Source organism: Melanostigma gelatinosum (assembly GCF_949748355.1).
Source record: "Melanostigma gelatinosum genome assembly, chromosome: 8".
NCBI lineage: Eukaryota > Metazoa > Chordata > Actinopteri > Perciformes > Zoarcidae > Melanostigma > Melanostigma gelatinosum.
Genome location: NC_136641.1, coordinates 21,278,045 through 21,305,912, shown reverse-complemented (window position 1 = coordinate 21,305,912; position 27,868 = coordinate 21,278,045). Strand labels below are relative to the sequence as shown.

Genomic DNA, 27,868 nt, shown 5'->3' with positions numbered 1-27,868 from the left:
AGATCTCAGAGTTGTACATCAACAATAACTTGACGGACAATAAAGTTATCCAACAATAGACTTACTTCTCTATTTGCAATTACTGTCTGTGTCTATTAACCAGATGAACATGAACTTGCTCAGAGTAAAACAACTCACAGCATAATCATTGATCATGTAATAACCATGTTTTTACTTCACATTCAGGATGCTGGGAAATACTAATTATTTTTGCTTGATCGTTTTTTTGACAGATGCCCCCCCTGGGGGGCAGGGAGGAACATCAGACACCCTGGGGTCCACTGGCTCGGGCAGAAAAAGAGGCGGGGGGGCCAAGAAGGCAATGCAGGCGAACAAGTCCGCCCTCAGGGCCCCCCGAGCCCTCTGCTGCCTCACCCTCAGCAACCCCATCCGCATGGCAGCACTGGCCCTCGTAGAGTGGAAATATCCTTCTCTGAGTTGTGTGTTTATGTTCCTGCATATGCTGCAAACGTACAATGTGTTCTTGGGATGACGTTGAATTGTTGGCGTGTTGAAGTTCTGTTGTGCTGCTGTGTGCATTTTCCTGTAAATACACATTCACCAGGCCTGTTGTGCCCTTAACTGCACTCCTCAGGCCTTTTGATATTTTCATTCTGCTTGCCATTTTTGCCAACTGCGTGGCCATGGGCGTCACCAAGCCGTACCCTGATGATGACTCCAACGCTACCAATCATCAACTGGTGAGTTCCCAGCGGAGAGATGTGCAGTAGCTCAACCCTACCCTTACAGTTTTAACACTTAAAATCATCACTTTTTGCAGTTTTGGTGAACGTTACTGTTTTTTGTGAATTCCACACGTCTTCCATGAAACCACATGATGTGTGGATTATTGTGTCAGCCTGACGTTAAAGCCTAGTGAGAGCGGTAGCCGTGATTAGAGGCATTAAGCTGAAGGCTACAGAGAAGAGATCCAGAGACAGACGTAAGCGAGTGTTAGGCAGTAGGTTAAGAGGTTAGGAAGCCACCGCAGTCAGCCTTTCATGATGACACACACGGTTTAAAGAAAGACGCATGAAAAAGTCAGTTAATGCCACTTACGTGACGAAGAGAAATCCGTTTCTAAATGTCTTTATTTCACTGTGACAATCACTTGACATTTTCTTCAACACTTTTCCATATTTATTCCTTTCAAAACCCACTCGCTGACTTGTAAAAAAAAAAAGTCATTCAAATTTTGCCAAACATCGATACCTTGCCTTCTCTTCTCCTCTCAGGAACAAGTGGAGTACATCTTCCTCGTCATCTTCACCATCGAGACCTTCACTAAAATCCTAGCCTACGGCTTAGTCATGCACCCCAGCGCCTACATACGCAGCGGATGGAACTTGCTCGATTTCGTTATCGTCATAGTCGGGTATTTTGCTGCTTCATCTCGTCACGATTTGCATCTGCAAATGTCCCGTCACCTGTGAGAAGTGACGTTCTAACAGCTCTCATGTGTGCGTCTGTGCAGGTTGTTCAGCGTGATAGCAGAGGGCATGACGGATCATAAGCCGGGAGAGGCCCATCATGCTGCAGGAAAACCCGGAGGCCTGGATGTCAAAGCTCTCAGAGCATTCAGGGTGTTGCGACCCCTTCGGCTCGTATCTGGAGTGCCAAGTGTGTTTATGATTTACTGCAGTTTGTTTGAGTTGTGTTTGTTTTTGCACGTTTGTTTCCGTGCTTCATCCCACATGTGGCGTTGGAAAAGGTGTGTGTGTCTGCCTTGCCAGGTTTACAGATTGTGTTGAACTCCATCATGAAAGCCATGGTCCCCCTTCTGCACATCGGTATGTTGGTCATGTTCGTCATCATCATCTACGCCATCATCGGCTTGGAGCTTTTTATCGGCAGGATGCACAAGACGTGCTACTCCAGCACCACGGGTCTGTGCTCTGTGAGCTGAAACTGACTTTTATACGGTGTCCATGTTTCACGGGTGTGTTGGCTCAATGCTGTTTTCTGCTCCAGGTCTGATGGTGGAAGACGATCCGTCACCCTGTGCGTTTGCCGGGAGCGGGCGTTCTTGCATCTCGAACGAGACTGAGTGCCGGGGCAAGTGGGAGGGCCCAAATGGCGGCATCACAAACTTTGACAACGTTTTCTTCGCCATGCTGACAGTTTTCCAGTGCATCACTATGGAGGGTTGGACAGATGTTCTCTACTGGGTACACTCTTGGATCCGCCACACTTTTACTTTTGTTTGTTGTAATTGCAAAATGCTCACCTGCACGTTGTGTCGCCGCCCCTCTGCACAGATGAACGACGCCATCGGCTTTGATATTCCGTGGGTTTACTTTGTTTCTCTGGTCATCTTTGGATCCTTTTTCATCATCAACCTCGTATTGGGTGTGTTGAGCGGGTAGGTTGCTGCAGCACGGAGCTTTCTGTGCATTTTATTGTGTTTTGTGAGAACCAAAATGAATCCCTTATATTTGTCTTCGAGACTTTTTTCTGACTTTTGAGTTTTGTGCCGGTGCACAGAGAGTTCTCCAAGGAAAGAGAAAAGGCCGTAGCGCGCGGTGAGCTGCAGATGGCGCAGGAGAGCAAGCAGATGGAGGAGGACATGATAGGCTACATGGACTGGCTCATAGAGGCCGAGGATGTGGATGAAGAAGGAAACAAACGTTAGTTTGAAGCACATCAGTGACGTAAAAAAACAAAAAAACATCTACACGTAGCTTCATATTTACACATAAACTGCCTCTATTTGACTTCAAAGGTGCTGCGATCGCAAAGAAAAAGATGATGAAGAAGTTTGGCTGGTACAAACACAGCGAGGATGGTGGAGGTACGTCAGCCATCGCCGTTGGTTACCACGTTTATTTAAACGTGATTGTCTCTAACAGCCGATACTCATCCCTGTGTTTAGCGGAGTCAGACTCAGACGACGACATAGCATACCTCGATGATGACAGTGGCTTCTGTGCGTCTCTCATGTAAGACAACAGAGGAAGAACATTGCTTTGATTCACCACTGGTATTCAGGAGTTAATCACGTCAATTCATGATTGGCTTCTTTTCTCAGGGCAAAGATGATGGCGAATAGCTTCTGGTAAGATGAGACAATTCCAAAGCACTCCTCCTGCATTGTATTAGTTGTTACACCCTCGTCAATGTGCACACCTCATTCAAAATACTGTTTCCCCTTTTTTTTTTTTCAGTGACCAATTGTGCCAGCTGAATCACACGTTCAGGAAGAGCTGCCGTGTGGCCGTCAAGTCCGCCAACTTCTACTGGTTGGTGCTTCTGCTGGTGTTTCTCAACACAGTGGCCAGTGCCTCCGAGCATTACGGACAGCCAAAGTGGCTCACAGAAATGCAAGGTCAGAATCCCTTCCTCCATTCATTTAAAACTACTGCCGGGCAAGTTAACGCATTCATTAATTAACGCCGACAATTATTTTATCGCGCGTTAACGAATTTTTTGAAAAATTATTTTTATTTATTTATTTTTTTAAATTGAAAGACAAGAGACAATACATCACAACACTTTTATTTTAAAAGTACTGCTATATGAACAAAAGGGCAATCACATTTGGTTCACGAGATGCAGGTAGCATGTTTCATACTTAACGTGAATATAATTCATACTTTGGCATCTTATTCTGAAAACCGGATGTTCGTCTGAAGAAACCGGATGTTGTCTCACGTTAATGTTTCCGCTAACTTTCAAAGTCCTTCGCTCGCTCCCGATCTGTGCCGTTTAAATGCGTTTACCGTGAATGTCAGCATAATGGTGCACTAACATGCGAGTGTCTGCTGAGTTGACCACGGAGATCGGAGTGTCTGCTGACTTTACCGCAGCGATGTCCAGTAGTCTCCAGGGAGAGCAGCGGAAGTCGCCTTTTCTCTACGGCAACCCTGAAGGGACATCATATCTCCAATACAAAACGATAAACATGAGACAGTCTGACGATAGGATGTTTGCTGGCTTTTATCCCACTGTTCTTGTCATCCTCTTGTGCAATACTACTTTATAATTCATTGTTGAACTTTGCCATAACAATGCGATTAATCGCAAAACATCCATGCGATGAATCGCGATTAAATATTTGAATCGTTGCCCAGCACCATTTAAAACCTTTGCTGAGCTGTGCTTCAACGCTACTGTCACGTCTTCTTCTCCGTTCGTCCCTCAGAGCGAGCCAACAAGATCCTGCTGCTGCTGTTCACTCTGGAGATGCTGTTGAAGATGTACGCCTTCGGCCTGCAGATCTATTTCATGGCGCTGTTCAACCGCTTTGATTGCTTCGTGGTGTGCGGCGGCATCCTCGAGACGCTGCTGGTGGAGTTTGAATTCATACCGCCCATCGGCATCTCTGTGCTGCGCTGCATCCGACTGCTCAGGATATTCAAGATGACTCGGTAACTGGTGCCAGAGTTCAGTAGCAAAAAAACATCTGGAGCTTTTCAGTCACCTGCATGAGGAACAAACCAGGAAAAACAAATCTGTCCGCATTTGTTTTCATTTCCCGATGTGTATCTATGCTCTCTTTTGTTACTTCCAGGCACTGGGCTGCTTTGTCCGACCTGGTCAACTCGCTGCTCAACTCCATGAAAGCTATCTGCTCCCTCCTGCTCTTGCTCTTCCTCTTCCTCATCATCTTCGCCTTGCTGGGCATGCAGTTATTTGGAGGCAAATTCAACTTTGACGAGACTCAGATGAAGAGAAGTACTTTCGACTCCTTCCCTCAGGCTCTGCTCACTTGTTTTCAGGTGACTGACAACAAGCAATTTCTTTGTACAGCACATTTCATCACATGTAAACTCAAAGTGCTTCACATTTAAAGACAAAATATAGAAATACGGGTACAAACATAAGAACATAGGTCGCTTATACAACATAAATATAAGAATACACAGCAATAAAAGCCCCAAAACATCAACATCTTTAAATAGAAACCCCCGTACACACCAGTAATTAACTATTCAATCATTGTTATGTATTAAGGTGTCAATTACAGGCCTCTCACTCTGTGTGGCTACTTTTGTTTTTTGCAGATCCTCACAGGAGAGGACTGGAACGCTGTGATGTACGACGGCATTATGGCCTACGGAGGGCCGATCTTCCCCAACATGGTGGTGTGCATTTACTTCGTCATCCTCTTCGTCTGTGGTAACTGTATCCTTGCTCAGTGTATGTGCACTCTCTGTCTGCTTTCTGAAGTCTGAGCATTAAATGATTGGTCTTCAATTCCACATGGAACAAAGTGGACTCCTTAACTGTGTGATCAGACATCCTGCTCAATGTCTTCCTGGCTATCGCTGTGGACAACTTGGCAGGAGGCAGCGGAAAGACCAAAGTCGAGTAGGTTTGACATGAGAAAAGATGACCGTGATAAGTGGTATCGGACTCATTTATAGCTGACTCATCCTTCTATTTCCTGCTGCACTTCCACTGACGTCTACATGAAACACGTACACAAAAATACAAGGTTCAAACCATTCCCCCTGCGCTTAATTGCGGTTTGTTTGTTTTTTTTAGGGAGAAAAAGGAAGATGAAGAAGAATGGGATGAGGATGGCGAGAAAGAGGATGAAGATGCAGGGGTAGAGCATCTTTTTTAAAAAGCTTTTCCTTGCACCATATTGGATGAAAACAAAATGTCAAATGTCAAACAACTGATCTTTTGTTCTCATGTGTAGAATGACGAGGACGACTGGCAGGAAAATGAGGAGCTGAGGGCCATCGAGGGACTGGAGGGTGAGTTTGACAGCAGACTTGACGATTAAGAACTTTAACTGTCTCTAATACAGTTCTTGTTTTCTCCGTATGTCACTGAAGGAGTTGCTCCATTAAAGCCTGAGTTCTCAGGGCCCAAAGAGAAGATCGTCCCAATCCCTGACGGGAGCTCCTTCTTCCTTCTTGGAAAGAAAAACTGGTAATTTGAGATCATTTGTGCGCCAAATTAACTCTTTAACTCTTCGCTGATTTAACAATTAAGCTGTGTGACATGCTTTAACACCAGGACATTGCTAAACAAAAGAATCCGCTTTTCTTTCTAATTTCCCTCCCATTGTCAGTTTGCGAGTCGCCTGCCACAACCTCATCCATCACCCCTACTTCACCAACTTCATCCTCATCTTCATCATCCTCAGCAGTATTTCCCTGGCTGCCGAGGATCCGATCAAATCCCACTCATTCAGGAACATAGTAAGACTGACCACACCAGGCAGACCATGTCTGTCTGCTCATTCGTCACAATAGAGACGATCGATTACTAATTGTAGCTTCCCTCATCCTCAGGTGCTCGGCTACGCAGATTATGTTTTCACTTCGGTTTTCACAGTGGAGATCGTACTGAAGGTAACGGCTGCAGTGGTTTAAATGGACTAAAGCGTGGCGAGAGCGTGAATGGTCATGTCTACAACATATCACTTTCTTTCTTCCTTCGCTCGCTCGTGTCTAGATGACAGTCTACGGCGCCGTTCTGCACACCGGCTCCTTCTGTAGAAACGCCTTCAACCTCCTCGACCTGGTGGTTGTCTGCGTGTCGCTCGCGTCTTTCTTCTTACAGTGAGTAGATATCCGTCGAACGCAAACGGCTGTAAAGCGCAGAAGCAGTGATGGCTCGTTAAAGGGTTGTGACCTGAGGGTAACACTCAGAAATGATTCCACTTCCCCAGTGTAGTTTTATACTTTATACTCTGTATTTCCCAGTCCAATCGGCCTTATTTTTTTTGCCCTGTGTTCCTGTTTTATTGACTACTTCTGCATTGTTGCTCTCAGTTCAAGTGCGATCTCTGTGGTCAAGATTCTCAGAGTGCTGCGAGTGCTCAGGCCTCTTCGTGCCATCAACAGAGCCAAGGGACTGAAGGTGAACAGCGCTTTCTTTTTTTGTTCTTTTCTAATTACACAACAAGTCAGCGAGTGTTTACTGCAGGGTTACTGAGTCACGCTGCGGTGTGTATTCAGTGTAAAGTCAGTGTTGTGTCCTTTGCCGTCCACAGAACGTGGTGCAGTGTGTGTTCGTGGCGATCCGCACCATCGGCAACATCTTAATTGTCACAACACTGCTCCAGTTCATGTTTGCCTGTATTGGAGTGCAGCTCTTCAAGGTACACGTTCACTCGCCGCGCTCTCTGGCCACTTTATTAGGCGCACCTGTACAGTCTTATGCGATCCAATACAACTGTTCTGCCTTAAAGTCTACGTTTGCGATGCCTGTGCTCAGTTTCTCTCCACGCTGTCATAGAGGTGCTGAGTAAATGATATGTCTTAGCGTTGAAGGTAGTGGTGGTGTTATACCGGACTGTGTTATATTTAGAGGTGTTTGTCATATGTTAATAAGAATAAAAGGGAGAAGCAGACTGGAGGCTCTGTAGGCGTTGGTCCTGTGAGAATCTCTCCGACTAAATCACCATATTTGAATGTGAAGATCTTCACATCTGACATTTCCCTCTCTTACCTTTCTGTCAGGCAGGTTCGCCTCGCTTGTACGGATCACTGTAAATACTGTTTTTATCTCCTCCCACACTGGCATACGCTCTTCTCCGGTCTGGTTGTGTGAATTTAAACTGAAGATCTTTATTCTCTATGTGGCACAAATCTGATCCGTCAGTGTTTAATCAGGATTTCAATCAATCTTCATGCAGAAATCTTTAATCTCTCTAATATTCTGCCCCCTCGTGTTTGTAAACGCATGGAACATAAAATAAGAAACACCTGTAACTATGACCTCATTAATAACAATGTAACCAAAAACTGAGCATTTCGAGCTTGGTGAAGAGCCGTTGATCGGACTGCACTAGATCGTACAGATGCACTGAATGAGTATCTTTCTCTAACTCACTCATTTAAAACACCAGTGAGTGTTTTAAAGGGTTTTAACTTTCCTGTGTTTTAATGTTACAGGGCAGATTCTACAGCTGCACAGATGAAGCCAAACACACTCCTGTGGAGTGCAGGTCAATATTCTTTTCTTCTTCTCTGCCCCAGAGGTTTTCAAAGTCTGAGACTGCGGGCCCGCCCACCATTACTGTACTTGTTTAGTTTTGGTTAATTCCAAGATGCCGATAATCGTGATTGTGTTATTTGATCACACTCAACAGTTGAGCCAAGATAACACCTAATATTGCTGTCTGTCCTGTTAGTTTATGACTCATACACTTCTGTATCTCTGAACTATCTCTTTAACCAAATCTCACACATTTCATTGAGGCTACTCTATGGGCTCTTTTAAGAACTAATATCAGTGGCGGCTGGTGGAACATGTTCTCAGTAGGGCCATCCTATCAATTTCAGCAAACATCCCAGTATGATTTCATGCAAAAACAAATGTAAGTATCAAACACGCATTATTACTTGGCAGTTAAATATTTAACATGCCCCATGGCCCTCTATTGACCAGCCGCCACTGAATATAATATTTATTTTCACCTCCCCGCCTCACACTTTGAAAACCTCTGGTCTACACAACATGAAGCACCCCAGGCAGACAGTCTCTTAACGTGCCGACGCTGTCCTTAAATATGTGCACGTGTTTGATTTTAGGGGAACGTTTGTGGTCTTTCGAAACGGGGATATGAACCACCCCACGGTGAAAGAGAGGATTTGGGAAAACAGTGATTTCAACTTTGACAATGTGCTGATGGGCATGCTGGCTTTATTCACTGTGTCCACATTTGAAGGCTGGCCACAGTGAGTAGTGACTTTACATTTCTTGTAATGCAAAGGATTATTATCTGTTTTATTGTTTTATTGTCAACAAATTCCATGAAAAGATATACTTTCTGACTGGTCCCAAATGTGTAGTTTAATTTGTTTAAATGTCTCAGTAGTTCCATAGAAGAGCAAAAATGGGAATATTGAACACAAAATGTGGTTTATTGCATTTAAATTTAAATTTTGTGTTGAATTTATTACATATAATTATTTTAGGAATTACTCATGTACGGTATTTTTTAGATTAAAATAGGATACATCAGGTTTTAGCTACATCGGCAAAACTTGATTAGTTTTGTCTTTTAATGGGATTTTTGACAACAATAATGTGATGAATATCATCGTCCTTACCCTTGAAGCGTTTCCTTTCCTCGCTGTGTTTTGTTTAAAGGCTCCTTTATCGTGCTGTGGATGCCAACGCCATCAACCGAGGGCCCATTTACAACTACCGAGTAGAAATCTCCATATTTTTCATCATCTACATCATCATCATCGCCTTCTTCATGATGAACATATTCGTGGGTTTTGTCATCATCACATTTCGAGAGCAAGGAGAGGTTGAATTCAAAAACTGTGAACTCAACAAAAATCAAGTAAAAACTCCAGAAACAGTTTCAATTCAATGAATCTTTACGTGCGATACGTTTTTGTTTCGATTTACAAAGTGAATCATGTTTGTGCTCTCTTCTTGTTCCTCCTGTCCAGCGCCAGTGTGTGTACTACGCTCTGAAAGCTCAACCGACAAAGATTTACATCCCGAAAAACCCGTCACAGCTCAAATTCTGGAGAATTGTCAACTCCAGCCAGTTTGAATACGTCATGTTTGTGCTGATTCTGGGAAACACCCTCACTCTGGCTATTCAGGTATCGTCTGAGTCTTTCATGAAATACAGAGACGTCAACTTGTTCCAGTGCTGCGATGTGAAGTTCTGTGTTGTTGCTTCTGTTTCGCAGCATTACGAGCAGTCGAAACTCTTCACCTCCGTCATGGACATCCTCAACATGCTCTTCACTGTGATTTTCACGATCGAGATGATTATCAAGTTGCTGGCGCTGCGGGCTCATGTGAGGTTTCACTCTTTCTCCTCTGAGAGCAACATTCAACTGTCAACACTGTCCGTGTTCCACTTTCACGCTCATTGTTCATTCTTTCCTTTTGCAGCACTACTTCATCGATCCATGGAATTCTTTTGACGCTTTGATCGTCGTGGGGAGCGTGTTGGATATCGCCGTCTCTGAGTTGAGCGTAAGTTTGTCCAATTTGCTGGGCCAATTCCAATTCCAGTATTTTCATTGAAATTTGACTTTTTGTTTTCCCAAACCACATAAAATTTAAAATCTGTCCATCTGTAGACCCTAACCCTTCACCAGAATTGTATTCCTGGTATTGAGGAAACAGCAATATTACAAGAACAGAATTCATTCACTCTGGAAAATCCAAATAATCATTCATTAAAATTGAAATGTACTCGTGCCGGTCCTGATTTTATTCTCTGTCCTCTCACATGGCATCTCTACCTGTTACCTGTTTCAGGGAGGAGGCGGCCACGGTGAGGTAAGAGCTGAGCACAACCACTGCAACTCGAAATGTGTCTTTCATTTTGGATTTATACTTCAAGATACTATATGCTTGAGCACTGTAACATATATATATATACACATGTATATTTAGCTGTTTTTATTTTGTTCTAGGGTCCTGGTAAAGGAGAGAGCGGAAAGGTTTCCATCACATTCTTCCGTTTATTCCGAGTCTTGAGATTGGTGAAACTGCTCAGCAAAGGAGAGGGCATTCGAACGCTCCTCTGGACTTTTGTCAAGTCGCTCCAGGTCAGCGAACAATTCACAAAACACAAAAGATTGATCACGCTATTTTGCCCTGCCGCTTATAAAGTCTTCTTTTTGTATTCATACTCCTGACTGTATTGTGCTCAGGCCCTGCCTTACGTTGGTCTGCTCATCGCCATGATCTTTTTCATCTATGCTGTGATTGGCATGCAGGTTAGTCTCTCTTATCAAAGTGATCCAGCACTAAGATCAAGCAGTTTACCGAATAATGTTAAAGATATACTGCCTAAACCATTAAAGGCCAAAGCTTGTTTAGTCATATTGGTTCAACTGTTTGTTTCTTATCAAGTATTTTTCTTTCAGTCATTTGGGAAAGTGGCCATCGATGAGAACACACAAATCAACAGAAACTGCAACTTCCAGACTTTCTTCATGGCTGTTCTGGTGCTCTTCAGGTGATCACCTTGTGAACAGCTTAAATCTTACAGAATTTCAACAAGGCTTAAAAGATCTCAGTGTATAAGTAAAGGTCAAATGAAAGCGTCTGCACCGTCCTTGTAGGTGTGCCACCGGAGAGCAGTGGCAGGAGATTATGCTGGCGGCTCTGCCCGGCAGACGCTGCGACCCAGAATCCGACACTGAGCCCGGCGAAGAGTTCAGCTGCGGTAGCAACTTGTCCTACATCTACTTCATCAGCTTCTTCATGCTCTGTGCTTACCTGGTGAGGAGCAACTAAGGATCTGTTCTTTTTAATCACTGAATTCTTAGATCATTCGTAGGAAAACACCTTCCCTCGACTACAACTTCTACTACTACTGCTACGACAAATATCACTACTGCTACAACTAGTATTTATTCAAATGCTGCTAATACTTATACTGCTAATAATACTTCTACTACAACTATACAACTTCTACTACTACTACAACAAATATCACTACCGCTGGAATTCTTTTAAGCGACAGAAACCGTTCGAATATCAAAATGTTCAGCTCTTTCAGGAGAGGTGTGATATGACTTCATATTTGTAATCTTTCAACTTTTTGAATTATTCAGCTTTTTGCAATTTAAAAAAAATTGGATATCTATTTTCAGCAATGTTTTTGAGATTCATTTCAGCTTTCAGCATTCCGACGCATTTTCAGCAGGAAATGCATTTTCTAGTTCACCTTAGAGCACATTAAGATCAATGAATTTCATTTGACAGTATTTTAATCACAGATGTTATTTTAGGTTAAATTGTAGTCAGCAACCATAACTTGCCATTGTTTTAATACTCTTTTGATGGTACTTTTAATGATTAAATCAGTTATCAGAGCTTGTTTTATGAGTGACATGGTGACAAGTAGCTGTCGTGTTTCTGTCCTCTCTCTCAAGATTATCAACTTGTTCATTGCCGTCATCATGGACAACTTTGAGTACCTGACACGAGACTGGACTGTGCTCGGTACTCACCACCTGGATGAGTTCAAGAGAGTTTGGTCTGACTACGATCCAGAGGCCACGTAAGACTCGTTCCTCTTCAACCCTCTGCTCTTCTCTGCATGTCCCAGAATATTCTTATCTGTCAGTAAATGTGTGATTTTCTGTCTCCTACAGCGGTCGTATAAAACACATCGATGTCGTCACTCTGCTGCGTAGGATTCAACCACCTCTTGGTTTCGGAAAACTGTGTCCTCATCGTGTTGCTTGCAAGGTAAGTTGACTCGAAGTCGGTGCTGCAAAACTTGATGCGAGGAACACGAGCAGATAGATCGATCTCCCTCCCTGTGCTTCTTCTGTCCTCTCAGAGACTGGTTGCTATGAACGTCCCGCTGCACTCTGACGGGACAGTCACCTTCAGTGCTACTCTGTTTGCTCTCGTGCGAACCTCACTCAAGATCAAGACTGAAGGTTTGATCTCATTCATATATATATACAGACGGAAACTCATGCAGGCTCACGAGTGTGATTCTACCTCCCTCAGGGCTGTTTCACTTAAAGGATTTGTTGCTGTTGTCGCCCTCAGGCCCCATCGACAAGCAGAATGAAGAGCTGAAGGTGATCATTAAGAAGCTCTGGAAGCGCACCAAGCCCAAGCTCATTGATGAAGTCATTCCTCCCCCTAGAGGTACAACAAGAATTCACACAGCTGCCTGCTAGGAAGACAACTTTTGTCTTTCGGGACTCGTATCAGTAACATGCCTTCATATGAAATATGTTTTCAAACATATAATGCATGCCTTCCACTTGGCCCTGCACATTTCCATCACTAAACTTCCCTTTTATTTCCTTCTCAGGGGATGAGGTGACTTGTGGGAAGTTTTATGCCAGCTTCCTGATTCAGGACTATTTTAAAAAGTACCGCAAGAGAAAGGAGAGGGAGAGGAAATCCAAAAGGAAGGACAGGGCGGCTTCTCTGCAGGTGACTTTAAAAGACCAGAGTGTGGGATCAGGGGGATTCAAGTTTCCACATCACATGTGTGTCAGTTGCATACTGGATCATGTTCAGCTTCCAAATAAGTTGCGATGTCACAAAATCATGCTTGTGTATGTATAATGTCTTAATATAAGCACAGATGAACGTTCCTCCTTCAGCAGATGTTTTCGAAAACAGCCTTCTTATGTCAAACTCTGCAGAAACGTCTTTGTGCACGAGAAAGAAGATCAAACATCTAAACTTTATATTTGTGTGTTCGTAGCTCGGACTGCGAACGCTGCAGGACCTGGCTCCAGAGATGCGTCTGGCGATGGCCTGTGATCTTGAAGATGAGAAGGTGGTGGACAGAGAGATGACCGGTGATGCTTTATTCGACACCGCGCCGGGAACTTCCGTGACCACAAAGCCCACTAGGACGCAGCTGACGCCTATAAACAAGCTGGTGGAGCAGATAACCGTGCTCATGGAAAATGAGACCAAGAGAGCCGAGGAGGTCGTGGTCACAGAGCAGGTGATGGGCCTGCAGGAGCACCAGAAACCAGGATCAGAGCTGGCAGGAGTCATCGTTGTAACAGAGCAGCCTGTGAGGTCTGAACCTCTGCATATCAGGTGTGTTCCTCTCATTTTATAGAAATTCACACATTGGGACTGTATATTTTATTTTAAGTCATAATGAGTTGTTTCCTCTCCTGTTCAGGGAGGACCCCATCAGTGAGTTGCCTCCTCGTCCCCCAGAGATAACACCGGTTGTAGTCGAAGAACCGGTTGTGGCGGCTACAGTCGTAGTAGATGAGCAGGTTTATTACACTGAGGGGGACGCTGCAGGTCAAGGACCAGAAGACGGGTAAGAAACAAGCTATAAAGAGTGAGGATAGAGATGCATGTATGTAATAAATTAATAAATAAGGCAATAGTTTGAATACACTTATTTGCTTGATTGCCAGGAGTTAGATGAGGACATTGATACTCTCAAAAGAAAATGAAATATGTATGTTTCCCTCAATGTAAAACTGCTCTTTTAAGAATATTTAATGGCGCTAAAACTCTTGGATCTTACAGGTACGTGTACCCAGAAGCTGTCTCTTCTCTACCAACTGAGACGGGCTACAATGGCCAGAGCCTGGAGAGTGCCGGCAGCATCGGGGAGCTCCCATATGATACTTATGATGCCACTGGCTTTGACAGCAGCGGTTATAATGGCACCAACATGAATGGAGAGAGCGTCACTGCAAGACCCACTCCCTATGCCACAAATGGATACAATGGGAACGGATACGCAGGTGACAACGACAGCGACAGCATCATTAGCGCCAATGGTAATGGAAGTATCATGAACGGCCATGGAAATGGCAGCACTTTCAGTGGTTACACTGGGAATAGCTACAAAGGAAGTGAGAATGGCGCACAGTTTGTCAGGAGACGACTGCTTCCTCTCGTACCACAAGGTGAAAAAAATACATTTTCTTTATTCATCTTTATTGGTAGACGCTGTTGCTAATTTAGCTCTGTACATTCCATATATGTACAGTGTGCAGTTTACAGAATTATACTGTTTTAACAACCAGACATTTGAACTGCAATATAAAATGAATCTGCAATCAATTCATTGTTTAAGTCATTTGTCGTTTCATTTTTGCCCGAAGATGCGATGCTGATGCTAAAACCTTCCACACAAGGTTATGATATTCTAGTCATGCCTCCTGGACAGTTTCCTATCACTTTCCTGCTTATTGTTTCAGGTCGAAAGCCGTCCTTTAACTTACAGTGTCTGAGGCCACAGAGCGGTATGGACGACCTCCCCATCCCAGGGACCTTCCGTGGGAGCACACTTCCATCCAGATCCCATCGACAGGTAAAGCAACGGAACACACAACCTCAAAATGTTCATGTTCATACCACCTAGTGCGTCTCATCTTGATTCACTTCTCCTGCTGCTGCACCCTCGTCTCAGATCCAGTACAGCGTGGACTCCCGGCCCGGCAGCGTTACCTCGATGTCATCAGCCTCCTGGATGAACGCGACAGCAACTGGCGCCGCTTCTCTCCCCGGAATAATCCCCCCGTCAGGGCGCAGGGGCAAGCTCGTCTACTCCCCTATGACCCTGGTGGACGAAGCCACCGGCAACAACCAGCCGCTGTGGAGCGACGGCTCTGCCAGCCTCCCTGCAGCGAGCAGGGCACCTGGCTGGTACCCCGGTCAGACCAGGACCTTCACCAGCATGAGGATGCCACCCGTCAACCAGGGCTTCCTACACAGAGGCAGTGCAGACAGTCTGGTCGAGTCGGTGAGTAATAATGCAGCATGGGATTCTAGTGAATGAATAGTATGAACCAGTATGTACGACTTAGAAACATATTCGCTATTTTGAATTACTTTCAGCCTACTAATTTCAGTTTGTGTTTTTTTAAACATGAACCAATATTTTTCCAACTATATCTGCTTCTTATCAGCTGTAATAACAGACAGGTTCACAATGTTTCAAGTCTACCTTTAAACAATAGTAACAAGAGGAAATTATGTTCTAAAAAGACTAACTTTGGCGATACTCACTTGATGTGAATAAGTCAACTTGCTGGAACCTCAGATATAAGCAGACTGGATTTTGTTCCACTGACATTTTTTCTCTTCCTTGCTAACGTCAGATCCTGATCTCCGAGGGTCTCGGTCTCTACGCCAGGGACCCCAAGTTTGTGAGCTTTGCCAAGCGGGAGATTGCTGAAGCCTGTCACATGAGTCTGGACGACATGGAGAGCGCGGCCTCTGACCTCATAGCTCGCGGGGCCAGTCAGTCGATTTCTCGTTTCGAGGAGGAACTGGCCGATGAAATGAACTGCGTGATTTCTTGCTGAGATCACCAAAACTGAAAAAACTTAAATTCAATTTGAGAGAAAGTGAGTGTTTCAGTTTTCTCTGGAGAAAACAACAGAAAGTGGACTGGAAAGCTCAAGTGTAAGAATGATGTGATCCAAAAGGGACCGTTTTGTCTGCTTTGTTATACCAAGGTAAAATGTTGTGCTGGTAATATATACTTTAACTTGTAAATGCCAAAACACACACACACACACACACACACACACACACACACACACACACACTTACACTGATTTTAGGATTACATGTCAGTATGTGGCAGGACTCACAACTACTCCGATGAACACTAAGCCGTGTTTTACACATGCAGCTGTCCACTGAATGTGGCAGAAAACTGTGGCTCTGAGCATCATTATGACAGAGGACCTTTTTTTTGCATTGCATTCTCATTTTGTACTGTACTTGAATTATTCTCTATTTATAGACCTATAGCAACTGTAAAAAAAAATGAAACTATTAGATTAATAGAACATTGATATGTTGTTACACAAATAATTGACACGTGAGTGCCCAACAGCATTTGCTATTTTTTTTGAAATATTTATAAACACTGAATATTGAATATCCTCTAGCATACAACATGAAAGCTCAAAGCAAAGTTTTGGATTATTGTGGCAAAAAAATAAAACATGATATGTTTTCTCAAATGTATGTTTTATTTTTGTTGTAGTTATTATTCGTGTGCTGTAATTTTCTATAACACCCTTCCAAACAGTGCACTTAAGCTGAAAGGTTCTTTTTCAGTTCAGTTTTTTTCACAGCAGTGCTCTAATGGAGGTTGAAACCTGCAGCAAAAATACAAAAGAATGAATTGTATAATCAGTCATTAATGGACCGGCAGATGGGTTTCACTTCTCCTTTTAGAGAAAAAAAAATAAGAAGCATGCAAAACATTACCCACATGTGTCTGATGTTCACTGCTAAATGAAACACTGTTTATTCATCCTTTGTCTTTATAGTGTTTGCATGAATGTAGAAAACCTGAACTCACTCTGAACTTTTCTACAACGTGTTATGTGCAGATTGAGGTTTGCCGACAAGGTTTACAAGGTAATAAATGTATTCCTCCAATACAATCAGCTGATATGTGATGGTGCAGAGCCGCCTGTTAATGGCCAGCAGCAGCTCGGGAACCTTCGCCGACCTTTTTATTTCCCCTTTACATCCCTCCTTCCGTCCACTAAAGCGTGAACAGTCTCCATGCCGCTCCTCTCTGCATTATCAGCCTCGGGGCTCAATCTCGAACGACCCTTAGAATAAAGCAGCGCTGCGATTGGACAGACGGCTCGGCTCCTCTTCGCTCCACGTCCAGCGATGTATCTGACGTCACGACGCTTCACGCGTCCTCGCCCAGCTCGTGACGCAGACCAGCTCTTCCTCCTGGGCGTCTTCCTCCCCTGGGCTGTTCCGGATGAGACGCCTCCCTCCCTCCGCCCCACTGATCCTCTTATCAGCGAGTAAGCGGCCAAGATGGATGTTGTGAATCAGGTAAGGCTTTTGGGGGGGAAATCATATATTTCACTGTTGTTTTGTTCGGTAGATGATGCTCATTCATTCTGCCTAATTTTCCCTTGTCGTGCACTGAAATTAAGATTTTTTTCCGACCAATCCACCGAGGTTAAGGTTTTAACGCAGTGCATTCGATTACCTTGGAGTCAAAATTGTGATTTATGCATTTATTAAAAAACTGCAGCGATGTAAAAGCACGACAGAGCGCGATGTAATTGGACAATTTTCCAGCACTGATGCTGCAGTCGATGTGATGGAGCGGCCCGTTGACTGTCCAAAAAAAATAAAAATGTGTCGGATGTGCAGATGTCTGCAGCCGTGACATTTAGCAAAGGAAGGAGAGGATGCAGCCCATATCATCTCCAGGGTTCCAGTTAATTGATTGAGACCGCTCACGTCTCAATTAGCCCTGCTGTCGCTAAGATAACAAACATGATTCATTTCCGAGGCCCTCGGTGCGTTCGGATAGCCGCAGTAGGCCCCGACACCGAGGAGGACGGTCTCCTGCATCTCCAACAGCTCATCTCTCAGAGAGCTGTGTGGTTTGCGACAAAAGCCAACAAGGGCTTCCCTGAGAGATGAGCGCGGAATCGGCCTCTCGCTCTGCTCTCAACATGGATATTGTCCGTGCATGCGTCATCTGTTTAATAACATGGATGTTGGGATAAAAACAATGGGGGCGAACGTATCCCCAGAGCCCAAGAGAGAGAGAGAGAGACAGCGAGAAAGAGAAAACCATCACTGCCGCCTATTTCCAGTGCGCCATTTATTGATGCACACAGAGACACACCGCCTTCTTTGCGGTGTCGCATTCACCTGCGCACAAACGCTCCCTCCTTTTTTTGTCGTCAATTACACAGATTTCGCGAGATTTGCTCTCAATTGAATAATAAAGAAAAAGACTGCCGTGAAGTGTGCAGGGAGAGAGCAGAGCAAACAGTCGGTTAATCAGCTTTAGTGTAATTGTAATGCCGGCAGGAGCTCTCTCCCACCCCCAACCCCCCTCCCCCCCTCTCTCTCGCTCTCTCTCTCTCTCTCTCTCGCACGCACACACACACACACACACACACACACACACACACACACACACACACACACACACACACACACACCTTATTCACTGGCAGCAGATATTTTCTCAGTAACAAACACCTGCAGGTGTCAGCAGTAGACCAGGTATGTGGGCTAAATGAGGCTGAAATAATCAGGTTCCTGTTTTTCACAGCATCATCACATCATCATGTTATCATCAGCCTGGTCAACGGGGAGAGGCTGATTTCAAGAGTACAAGAGTTGAAAATGTAATTAAAAAAGAAAAACTGCTCATTAATTTTTGTTGTTGTTGTTTTGGCAGTTGGTGGCCCAAGGGCAGTTCACGGTACTCAAACAACCGTTGGGATTTATCAAAATTCTACAGTGGGTAAGTTGTCTGTTTTGCATTTTATTAAACATACATTTTCCCATTTTAGTAAAAAAAAAAAAAAATCTCAGAATAGAATATCGTTATGGATAAACTACTTGGAGCTTGTGTTGGCGATAAATAACGTCATCATGTCCTAACTGACAGATTTGTAACCTTCTGTCACACAGAGGTCCTAAAGCTGCATGGGGCTTAATAATGGATGTGACTACACTCTGAGAAAGACAACGACATTGAATCGTCTCTCACGAGGGTTTAACGTCAGACCCCCCCCCCCCCCCCCTTATCGCTAGAAACACTACCATAACTTCACCAACCTTATAATCACTCTCTTAATCAAAGAATTGTATCCTCTTGTATCCTGACATTGTGATATTGCCCCAACAAGCCTGAGCAGTAGTCATCAACCGGATGTGTTACATCAATATAGTAACACAATATAGTCACAATGACAATTTGTGTAGAGCAGTTTCTTACCTCCATGTGTTCAGTTCACTCCAGATGATGGAGCCAGTGAACTACTCATGCATTAGTTCAGCTGAAGAGAGCAGCATAACTGAATAACTCCATTTCGCTCAAGTTGTGTACAATTTCTGCATCGGAAAGATTTATTTTTTGCTCTTTTCTGTTGTTTATTTTTTGGGGAAAATATCATGAAATGGGGTCCACTTAAGACATTGCACTCCAACAATCCAACAGATGATTTAAAAAGTTAGATTAATTAATTAACAACTAACAAAATCCCAAAATGCAAAATCTCATAAAAGTACCTGAAGATGTACTGCTTTTCTTTGTCTTTATAAGATCCCAAACTGATTATCTCTGTTTTTTTGGTCTGTTGGTCGCACAAAAACACCATTGTGATGTCATCAAGTTGGGCTTGGGAAAACAATCTTGACGGCCTTTTTTCTTTCACCATTCTGTGACATATTGTGGCCCAAAGGATTCATTGATTAAACAAGACAATAATCAGCAGATTATGACTAGAAGATCAGTCATTAAGGATGTCGTCCCACAGCTATATCCTCATAGAGCAGGCTCACACTGACGAGGCTGCAGGGTTAACAGTGGTGCCGCTCTATTCTCTTCTGTCTCTACAGCTGGGGCACCACAGTGGTAATAGTGGTGCTAATTACCCTCGCTGGCCCTCCAGCTAAGCCTCTAAAATGTGGCTTTTCTTATCTTATGTAATGCTTTGTTGAACACTGATGTGATGTTATGAACTGGTTCTGACTGTTTGTGGCTTGTGGTTTTGGCAACCAGTTTGCATTGTCAACATAGTGAATTATTTTGAATGCAACAATACCATCATTTTTCTCGTTCTGGCTGCTCACATGTGAGGGTCTGATGCTTTCCGTTGTAATATATGATGGAACGCTGAATATCTTTGGGTTTTTGACTGATGCTCTAGCAAAACAAGCTGTATGAGGAGGTCACCTTGCGATTTCTTTCACTGTTTTCTGATATTTTATAAACAAAACAAAAAATCGATTAATCAAGAAAATAATTGGCTTTAGGCTTACATTGTAAGATACACGTTAGCTGCAGTCCGAATCATTTTAATAAGCCCTATGTTCCTCATTCAACTTGTGCATGCCATGTAATTATGAAAACATTTTGGGAGGGTAGATGAGAAGGGAATTGAGGAGGGGATGCCCTTCCTGCACATGGGTCCCATAATTGTTAGCTACACCCCTGATCCTCAGTATGAGCACACACTTAACACAAACCAGATGAAAACGTGCATGCCAGAGCGGCCCTAACAGTGTCTCACGCTGTAATGGGCTCTGCAGATATGCCAGAGAGCAGTCAGAGGCATGAGTGTACTGCATGACTCTGTAGTCCTTCCCTGGAGCTGTGTGAGTGTGCCAGCACCTCATCACTGCCTCCATGGGTCACAGTAAGCCAGCAACCAATCAGGAGGCTCGCTCAGGAGGCCAGGGCCCATGAATCATCTGTCAGAGGGGTCTGCATGCCTCAACGTCAGACTAGAGGAGGAGCTGCTTCTCTTTCTGGATTAATATGGGCACACACGACCAGCAACACGGCGTTTTTAGGGCAGGAAAGAGGAGCTTCCCCCTCTTTCAGGGATTCTTCTCGAGAATCAGACCTTTTTGGGATTTTTGTTGCAACCAGAATGTTCCAATTTGCTGTGGTCATATTCATATATTTGAATTTTAGAGATGAGTTTAAATGGAAATGGATTGGATCAGTTGAGACCGGTGGAGATTTTTTTTTTGCTAAAGATTTCGTCGACATTTGATGATAAGAATGTGTGAGATTTAAACAGCGTTCAGTATGTGTGACTCATGTAGCTGTTCGCACCTCCCCACCCACACTCTCTGTCTCTGGGGAAGAGTGCTGACAAAGCCTAGATTTGATGGATGCTGGAAGACATTGAGTTCCCAAATAACATTGATGTGGAGCTCAACCACAGAGTATGCAAACAGCCTCCTGCCTCCACCGCTACACGATGGCACTGCTATGTTGAATTTCATCTGAATACAAAATTCACTTTCTGACTCATAAAAAGGCTGTTTGTGAGAACATGATTCACTTTGCTGCAGTCCCTAATGTGTAATAAAGGCTGTTGATTTTGTTGTAGCTCAGGGGCTTTTACTGTTCAGACGCTTGGTGACTCTCTGTGGTTATTATTACTCCAGGGCCTCTGGTGAAAGCTCAGCTTGTGTTTATTTCTGTGCTTTTGCGCTTTTGGGCTATGTGTCGACATGTAGAGAGCTGCTTATCCTCATCCAAGGGTTGGTTTTTAACATTTTAGTTGCACATGAACATGGAAATCATTTAATATCTTTGGCATAAAATGGTGAAATTTGAAAAAATTGAATGTCTTCGCAGAATATCTTCGCAGAATATCGGCCGACATTATCTTATTGCAAATATATTGATATTTGCATAAATGTTGTCTGATAACTAACAAGTAATTGCAATACAGAAATACCAAAGATAATAACTATTATGAGCGGAAAAAGGATCTAAAATATGTTAATGTTAAGAGGGGAAAGAAATATATTGTTTGGTCAAGCTCTGCAGTTGGTGCTTTTATTTGATCGTTCTTTTTACAGAGAAAGACAGACAGACAGTGTGAGAACAGCCGTGGCAGACAGATCGTTCGTGTCTGAGTGAGTGAGATTGTGTATCTTCACAGCACAGAAGAGCTGTCAACCATCCAGCATACCAGGAGCGGTAGAAACCAGCCTCTGCCTCCTCGCCGTGCACGACGCTGCCAATAGTGTTACCATGGCACCTGACACTCAGTGTGCCACCATTTCTTTTCTCAGTCTGGCTGGCCCTCTTCTTCCTCCTCCATCCGATATGGACACAGGGAGCTCTAAAATCTTTGAACCTTTTAGTTATAAAAAAAAAAAAAAAAGCTGCTGTGTGTGCCTTTTTCTAAACAGAATTAGATGGATTATGATAGGATAGAATGTGTGAAGGATTGTGCCCACACTGCAGTTCTACACACGCTCTAGGTGTTGATTAATTGCACAGCTGCTGCAGCCTTACATCCCATTATTCTGTTTGGGGTTTTAAAGAGAAAGTACTGCGTAAAACACAACTCACGTTTTGCAGGCCTTTCTATGAACATGACATCGGGAATAACAGATAAATTGACACCAAAATGAGTCTGTTCATGGTGCATTTAGAGAGACTTTTCCTGGTTCAAGCATGCCTGCACCAAAATATAATGAGGCTCAAATGTTTAAGATTAGCCAGATCAGCTCCGAGTAAGAGTGTCATAATAATGTTGAAATTATCCGTGTTTCAGTCTGGATTTTAACTCAAAAGCTCGACTCCAGATGGCACAATTCTTTGCCTGAAATTGATAATAAACGGTGTCGTTTATCAGCAGCCTCCTCTCCCTCCTCCCACACACTTATGCAGCCACTTTCATCACGTCTGCAGTCATTGGCATTGGTTATTAAAACCTGTTAATTAATTGGCCTCCTACCAACAACAGGGAGGGAAGGTGTTGGGTGACATTAGAAAAGAAAAAGAAAAGAAACCCTGCAGGAACAGAGCAGGATGAGTATCGCCATCACAATGAGGCTCGCTTTAGGCGGCCGGTGTGTAAATCCAACAAACGAGCTTCCGCCTCACATTAGCTAAAAGATCACTGTAAATAGTTAAGTGTGTTGATGCTTGCAGCAGGTAGACAGTATACAGGACGTGGCATAGTGTGTGCGTGTGTGTGTGTGTGCAGGTACAAGCTCACGCGTTGGGGTGTGGCTTTGTGTGTGTTGTGACTGGCTTTACAGTAGCTTGTAGTTGAGTACTTGGTGACAGATGGTCGAGCACCTCAGTCAGATTAATAGCTGGATTTTCCACCCAATCGGATCTGGCCCGCAGTGCAGGGAGGGTGTGGTAAAAATAGTCTGACTTGTCTAATCTGCTGTGTGTGTGTGTGTGTGTCTGTTTGAGCCGCTGACGTTGGTAGGAGCTGAAGAACCAGACTGAGCTGTGTGCACCTGAAGTAACAGACCCGGACCGAATGCACGATCACCGTTGTACCACAAAGTACTATGAGGAAACATGTACAGAAAACCAATTGTAAGGGTAACCATGGCAACAGGCGCAGCCGTGGCCGTGTAGCCCGGTGATAACGCTGCATTGATTTGCACTCCGTGTGCATTTTTTTATCAACTCGCTGTGATTGGTGGAATATCTGTCTGCTCGAGACGTTGGAGGTGGTGGAAGCAGCAATCTGCAGCTTCCAGTGTAAATGGAGCTGTCACCTGTTTCGTCACCGGAGCTCTTTGTTGACGCGGCTGCATTATCCTAAACCTAAAGCCGAGTACTCTTGTAATTAAAGCATGTGATCATCCAAGTGCGATTTGTGTTTTTTTCAGTTTGTCTGTGAGATGTCACATTTTCACTGTGTCTCTTCCTTCCTCTTTTTTTTCTCCGCCAGATCTTTGCAATCTTCGCCTTCTCGACATGTGGCAGTTACTCTGGCATGTTCAAGATGAGCGTGGAGTGTAAAAACCGGACGGAGAGTGACCTAGGCATAGAAGTAGAATTTGAATATCCGTTCAGGTACGTCTCACCTCACAAGTCACTCTCACCGATGTACGTAGTAGAAATGGGAAACAAATTCAACTGTTGGCACCAAACAAACTGTAAAATACATATTAAGCACAAGTATGAAAATAGATTACTCAGGAGCAAGTTCATCTTGTTGATGGTGAAGCCAATTAGTATGATATAGCAAGGTCTCATTTTGAAATGAGCTTTTTAAGATTTGATTCATTCCAACGTCAAATTATTCTTTAGAACAACCATGCAACTTGTGCTAAAAGGCATTTGTTATGAATTATATACCAGTAATTATAAGAAAATGTATGATATAAATTATGAATTACATACATTTGATAAATTGGTACCATTGCAAGGAATTACGAAATATAGGCCTGTATTCCTATTTATACAACAGCATAGTTTAGTTAGTAAGCTCAGTAGACTATGTGGTAAAAAAGGACATTTTCTCAGAAGTACCTTTGGTTAAAGGAATAGTTCAACATTTTGTGAAATACACTTCACATTCTTATACAAATTAAAAAAAATATAAGGTTAACAGTGAGCTTCAGAGCTTCTGGTATTTGGAATTTGTCACCTTTGAAAAGAGCCAGGCTAACTGTTTCCACCTATTTCCAGTCTTTATGCTAAGCTAAGCTAACATCCCCTGGCTGTAGCTTCATATCTAATTGACAAACATGAGAGTGGTGTTGATCTCCCCACCTACCTCTTGGCAAGAAAGCGAATAAATGTGTTCCCCACTCCTTTAAAATGCTATATTCAACAGTAGTTGTTATGTATTGCATGAATCCACTTACATAATCACTGAAAACTGCAAAAAAGAATCGTAGACACTGTTCATTGATATCACAAGAACTGTGTCACGATTTGACCTTTTTTTCCCTGAGCTCTTTTTGCAGTTTCTCATTTCTCTCTCCGTCTTTGTGTCTCTGTTCTCAGGCTCCATCAGGTTTACTTTGATTCCCCGACCTGTAAGGAAGGACACAAAGAGCGTCTTTTCCTGGTCGGGGACTACTCCTCCTCAGCTGAGTTCTTCGTCACCATCGCTGTCTTCTCCTTCCTCTACTCAATGGCAGCCCTCTCTGCATACTGTTTCGTACTGGAGAAGTACCGTGAAAACTGCAAGGGGGCCCAGATTGTGAGTTTGTTGATGCCTTACACATATGATACAAGTGCAGCAACTGGTGTTACAATAAATACCTCCTTAAGCTGTTGGTATAAAAAGTGATCATGTTGTCTTGCTGATCCCCAGGACTTTGTTGTGTCTGCGGTATTTGCCTTCATGTGGCTGGTCTGTTCATGTGCTTGGGCTAAAGGCCTGTCAGATGTGAAAACAGCCACCGATCCAGAGAGGGTCATCACTCTCATCTCAGCCTGTGACGAAGAAGAGACTCACTGCCGTGATGTCCACGACCCCAAGGTCTCCGGCCTCAACACCTCTGTGGTAGGACCCCGATGAGTCACAATGAACCAAGCTGTATGAAGAGTTGATATGAGATCAGAAAGAGTAAATATCTGAACTCCAAACGCCTCTCTGCTCCACAGGCTTTTGGTTTCATCAACCTGATCCTGTGGATCGGAAACCTGTGGTTCGTGTTCAAGGAGACCGGCTGGATGGCTGCCCTCTCTGGAACATACGTCCCATCACAGGAAAAGCAGCCCGCCCCCGATGCCTTTGCCCAGGGAGGCTACGCTCAGCAGGACCCCTACGCCGGCTCCCAGGGAGGGTACCAGCCCGAATACGGGCAGCAGGGCTACAATGAGGAAGGAGGATACAGCCAGGGCTATGAGCAGCAGCCGCAGCCCACCTCCTTCGCGAATCAAATGTGAGCCTGTCCAGCCAAACCACAGCTGCAGGATGGTGAGTGTAAACATATGCAGAAATTATGGAGTGGTTATGTTTAAATAGGTCACGATACTGGACGTCTTTGAGGTAATGATCTCAGCTATTCTTTATTTCAAGCACGTTTATTTCAAGCAGCAATACGTTTGCTGTGTGTTTAATATTTTCCTTCCCTCTGTCTCTCTTTTCTACCTTCTCTCCCTCTACCCAGGTTGAGCTTGTGATGTTGGAGTGTGGCTCTCGACCACCACCTGCATTTCCACACTCCTCTGTTTGTCTGTTTGTGTATTTGTGAGTTGACAGGCGGAGGGAGGGAGGCATGGAGGGCAGAAACTGGTGAGGCCTGGGGAGGGGGACACTACCGGGGGAATGGGGTCTTTGCTGTAACATGATGTTTATTCTCGTGATGTATTTAACTGTATAAGACAACAGAGGATTGTCTGTTTGGTTATACGAGAAAAACTTGAATACAAATACCAAAACATTCATTGGCGAACATTTAACTGAAATCTTGTAATGGGAAAGACTTACATTTATGGGGAAAAAAAGTTATAGTAATATTTAACTTGGGAGAATGTATTTGTCTGTGCTGTGTAAATATCAACATGCTGATATATATATATATGATTATATGTACACAGTTGAATAATTGTGCACTCCATAAAAGTTGTTATACAACAAATGTTGAGCACAGAGTTATTCAATTGCATTTACTTTGGTTCTGTTTAGGAGCTCACATAGTTTAGCCTTTGCCCTTCAATCCCCTTAAATTATTCACACCATAGGTTTTTCATTTATTCATCTCAGAATCTATAAACATCTTTTCATGTTGTTTTTCTTCTCATTCGATCAGCATCACTGACAGGATTTAAGAAAGGGGCTAAAGGCTGCTCAAAATATGATGGCAAATGTTGAAAGAAAATAATTCATACAAACAGTGAGAGTCATTTAATATAACATAGTGAATAGATGATAGTAGTGGGTTTTAAGTAGGTTGTTTCAACTTTATTTTTGTTTTTATATACATTTATCCATCAAATATCACTGTCAAGTGAGGATGAACTCTTGTGATACACAGAACATTTTAATTCCTGACATGTAAGATCACAAATTGCATCGGATCACGAAAATTAGTGAGCATGGTAGCATCTCATATTTGCTGTGCTGTTTCAAAAACTGCTATAGTGTGCTATCAGTATGAAAATTGTGAATCGGGGCCAGTGAGCAACAGATTTAGCGACGTGTGTGTTTGTTTGTTTGTTTGGATTTATGTAATGGCGTCAGACTAATTTTGTCTATGAACCCTCGTCCTGTTTTGATCGCCTGTTATGTGGTCCGCAAAGTTGTAAGACAGAGTCATATAGTTTTTTAACCGGTGTTTCTGTCACACTGTAATCAGTGACCTACATACTCACGTTAACATTTAGTCGGCAAATGAGAATAAAGTATATTAAAGACCTTGCATAATACAACACATATTATTACGAGGCGGTCTGAACAATATGACTCCACATGTACTCCTCCTGCATCCTCGATCCTTCTTCATCTCTTCTCTTTCGGAGGGTGAATTTACTGCATGCATCCTTATATCCTGAAGCATCCCTGAACATGTTTGAGAGGCTGAGGCTTAAAGCTGCAGGAAAGTTAGACGACACAGTAACACCGTGCTATGTTTTGATCCATCATCGTGGTTACTGCTCAGCACATACAGCAGCTCTGCTATATTCTACTCAAAGTAGGTGCCGCAATAATGACTTCCTTCCAGATATACAATACCTGTCCTACTGCCAATCCTCTGTTTGGATATACAAGATTGCCAAATGGTAAGAGATGTGTCTTGATTGGTAGTTTTGCTTCCACAGTCCTCATCAGGATGACTTGTCGTCCATCTCCAGTATATATTGATCCATTGCACAGCCTTGGTTTCACTTTTTTGTTTGTTTTAAATCAGGGTTCTTTGATTCAGGCGTGTAGAAGCACCTGGCTTTCTCTCTTCCTCTAGTCCCCCCACCTGTTTTTTCTCTCTCTTTCTCTCTGTCTTTCTCTCTCTTTCACTGTAGCTCTTATAAATATGCTGAAATGAAATATACTCTGTTGTTTGTGGTGAATGATGTCTTGTGATACTCTCTCTACGCCTTTGGATAGTGCTGTGTTTATTGTGTATGATGTATTCATATTAGTATTTATGATAATGATAAGTCAGAGAAAAAAAATATCCAAGACTCTCCAAAATTCTGCTGTATTCTTATTATATGGGATCCATGTGAAACAAAATGAAATAAACTTGAAATTATTCTGTT

General features: G+C 43.4%; 2 protein-coding genes across 2 annotated transcripts; both read left to right on the top strand.

Annotated features, from left to right (window-relative positions):
- Positions 1-307: 307 nt before the first annotated feature.
- LOC306780729 (voltage-dependent L-type calcium channel subunit alpha-1D-like) lies at positions 308-15,719 on the top strand (the record flags this gene model as incomplete). The annotated part of the gene is made up of 46 exons (XM_079273164.1): positions 308-423; positions 596-701; positions 1,236-1,375; positions 1,475-1,620; positions 1,734-1,886; positions 1,972-2,168; positions 2,259-2,362; positions 2,485-2,627; positions 2,723-2,785; positions 2,873-2,939; positions 3,029-3,055; positions 3,165-3,325; positions 4,142-4,367; positions 4,511-4,718; positions 5,004-5,124; positions 5,238-5,310; positions 5,488-5,551; positions 5,648-5,705; positions 5,787-5,883; positions 6,026-6,155; positions 6,249-6,308; positions 6,412-6,518; positions 6,732-6,819; positions 6,953-7,060; positions 7,857-7,909; positions 8,496-8,642; positions 9,058-9,259; positions 9,372-9,530; positions 9,621-9,731; positions 9,829-9,912; positions 10,201-10,221; positions 10,359-10,493; positions 10,599-10,664; positions 10,815-10,906; positions 11,013-11,172; positions 11,829-11,956; positions 12,051-12,147; positions 12,242-12,344; positions 12,460-12,561; positions 12,731-12,855; positions 13,133-13,479; positions 13,568-13,714; positions 13,930-14,315; positions 14,610-14,722; positions 14,822-15,154; positions 15,513-15,719. Exons 1-46 carry the CDS (start codon positions 323-325, stop codon positions 15,717-15,719), a joined length of 6,066 nt encoding a protein of 2,021 aa, XP_079129290.1. The 5' UTR covers positions 308-322.
- A 1,377-nt stretch (positions 15,720-17,096) lies between these two features.
- sypb (synaptophysin b) lies at positions 17,097-25,958 on the top strand. The gene is made up of 7 exons (XM_079273951.1): positions 17,097-17,229; positions 18,605-18,670; positions 23,601-23,725; positions 24,665-24,863; positions 24,978-25,169; positions 25,271-25,586; positions 25,780-25,958. Exons 1-6 carry the CDS (start codon positions 17,212-17,214, stop codon positions 25,553-25,555), a joined length of 885 nt encoding a protein of 294 aa, XP_079130077.1. The 5' UTR covers positions 17,097-17,211; the 3' UTR covers positions 25,556-25,586; positions 25,780-25,958.
- Positions 25,959-27,868: the final 1,910 nt, after the last annotated feature.

Coding starts and splice junctions, on each gene's coding strand:
- sypb (XM_079273951.1), top strand. Junction 23,726..24,664: donor GAATTTGAATATCCGTTCAG/GTACGTCTCACC, acceptor CTCTGTTCTCAG/GCTCCATCAGGTTTACTTTG. Junction 24,864..24,977: donor ACTGCAAGGGGGCCCAGATT/GTGAGTTTGTTG, acceptor GCTGATCCCCAG/GACTTTGTTGTGTCTGCGGT.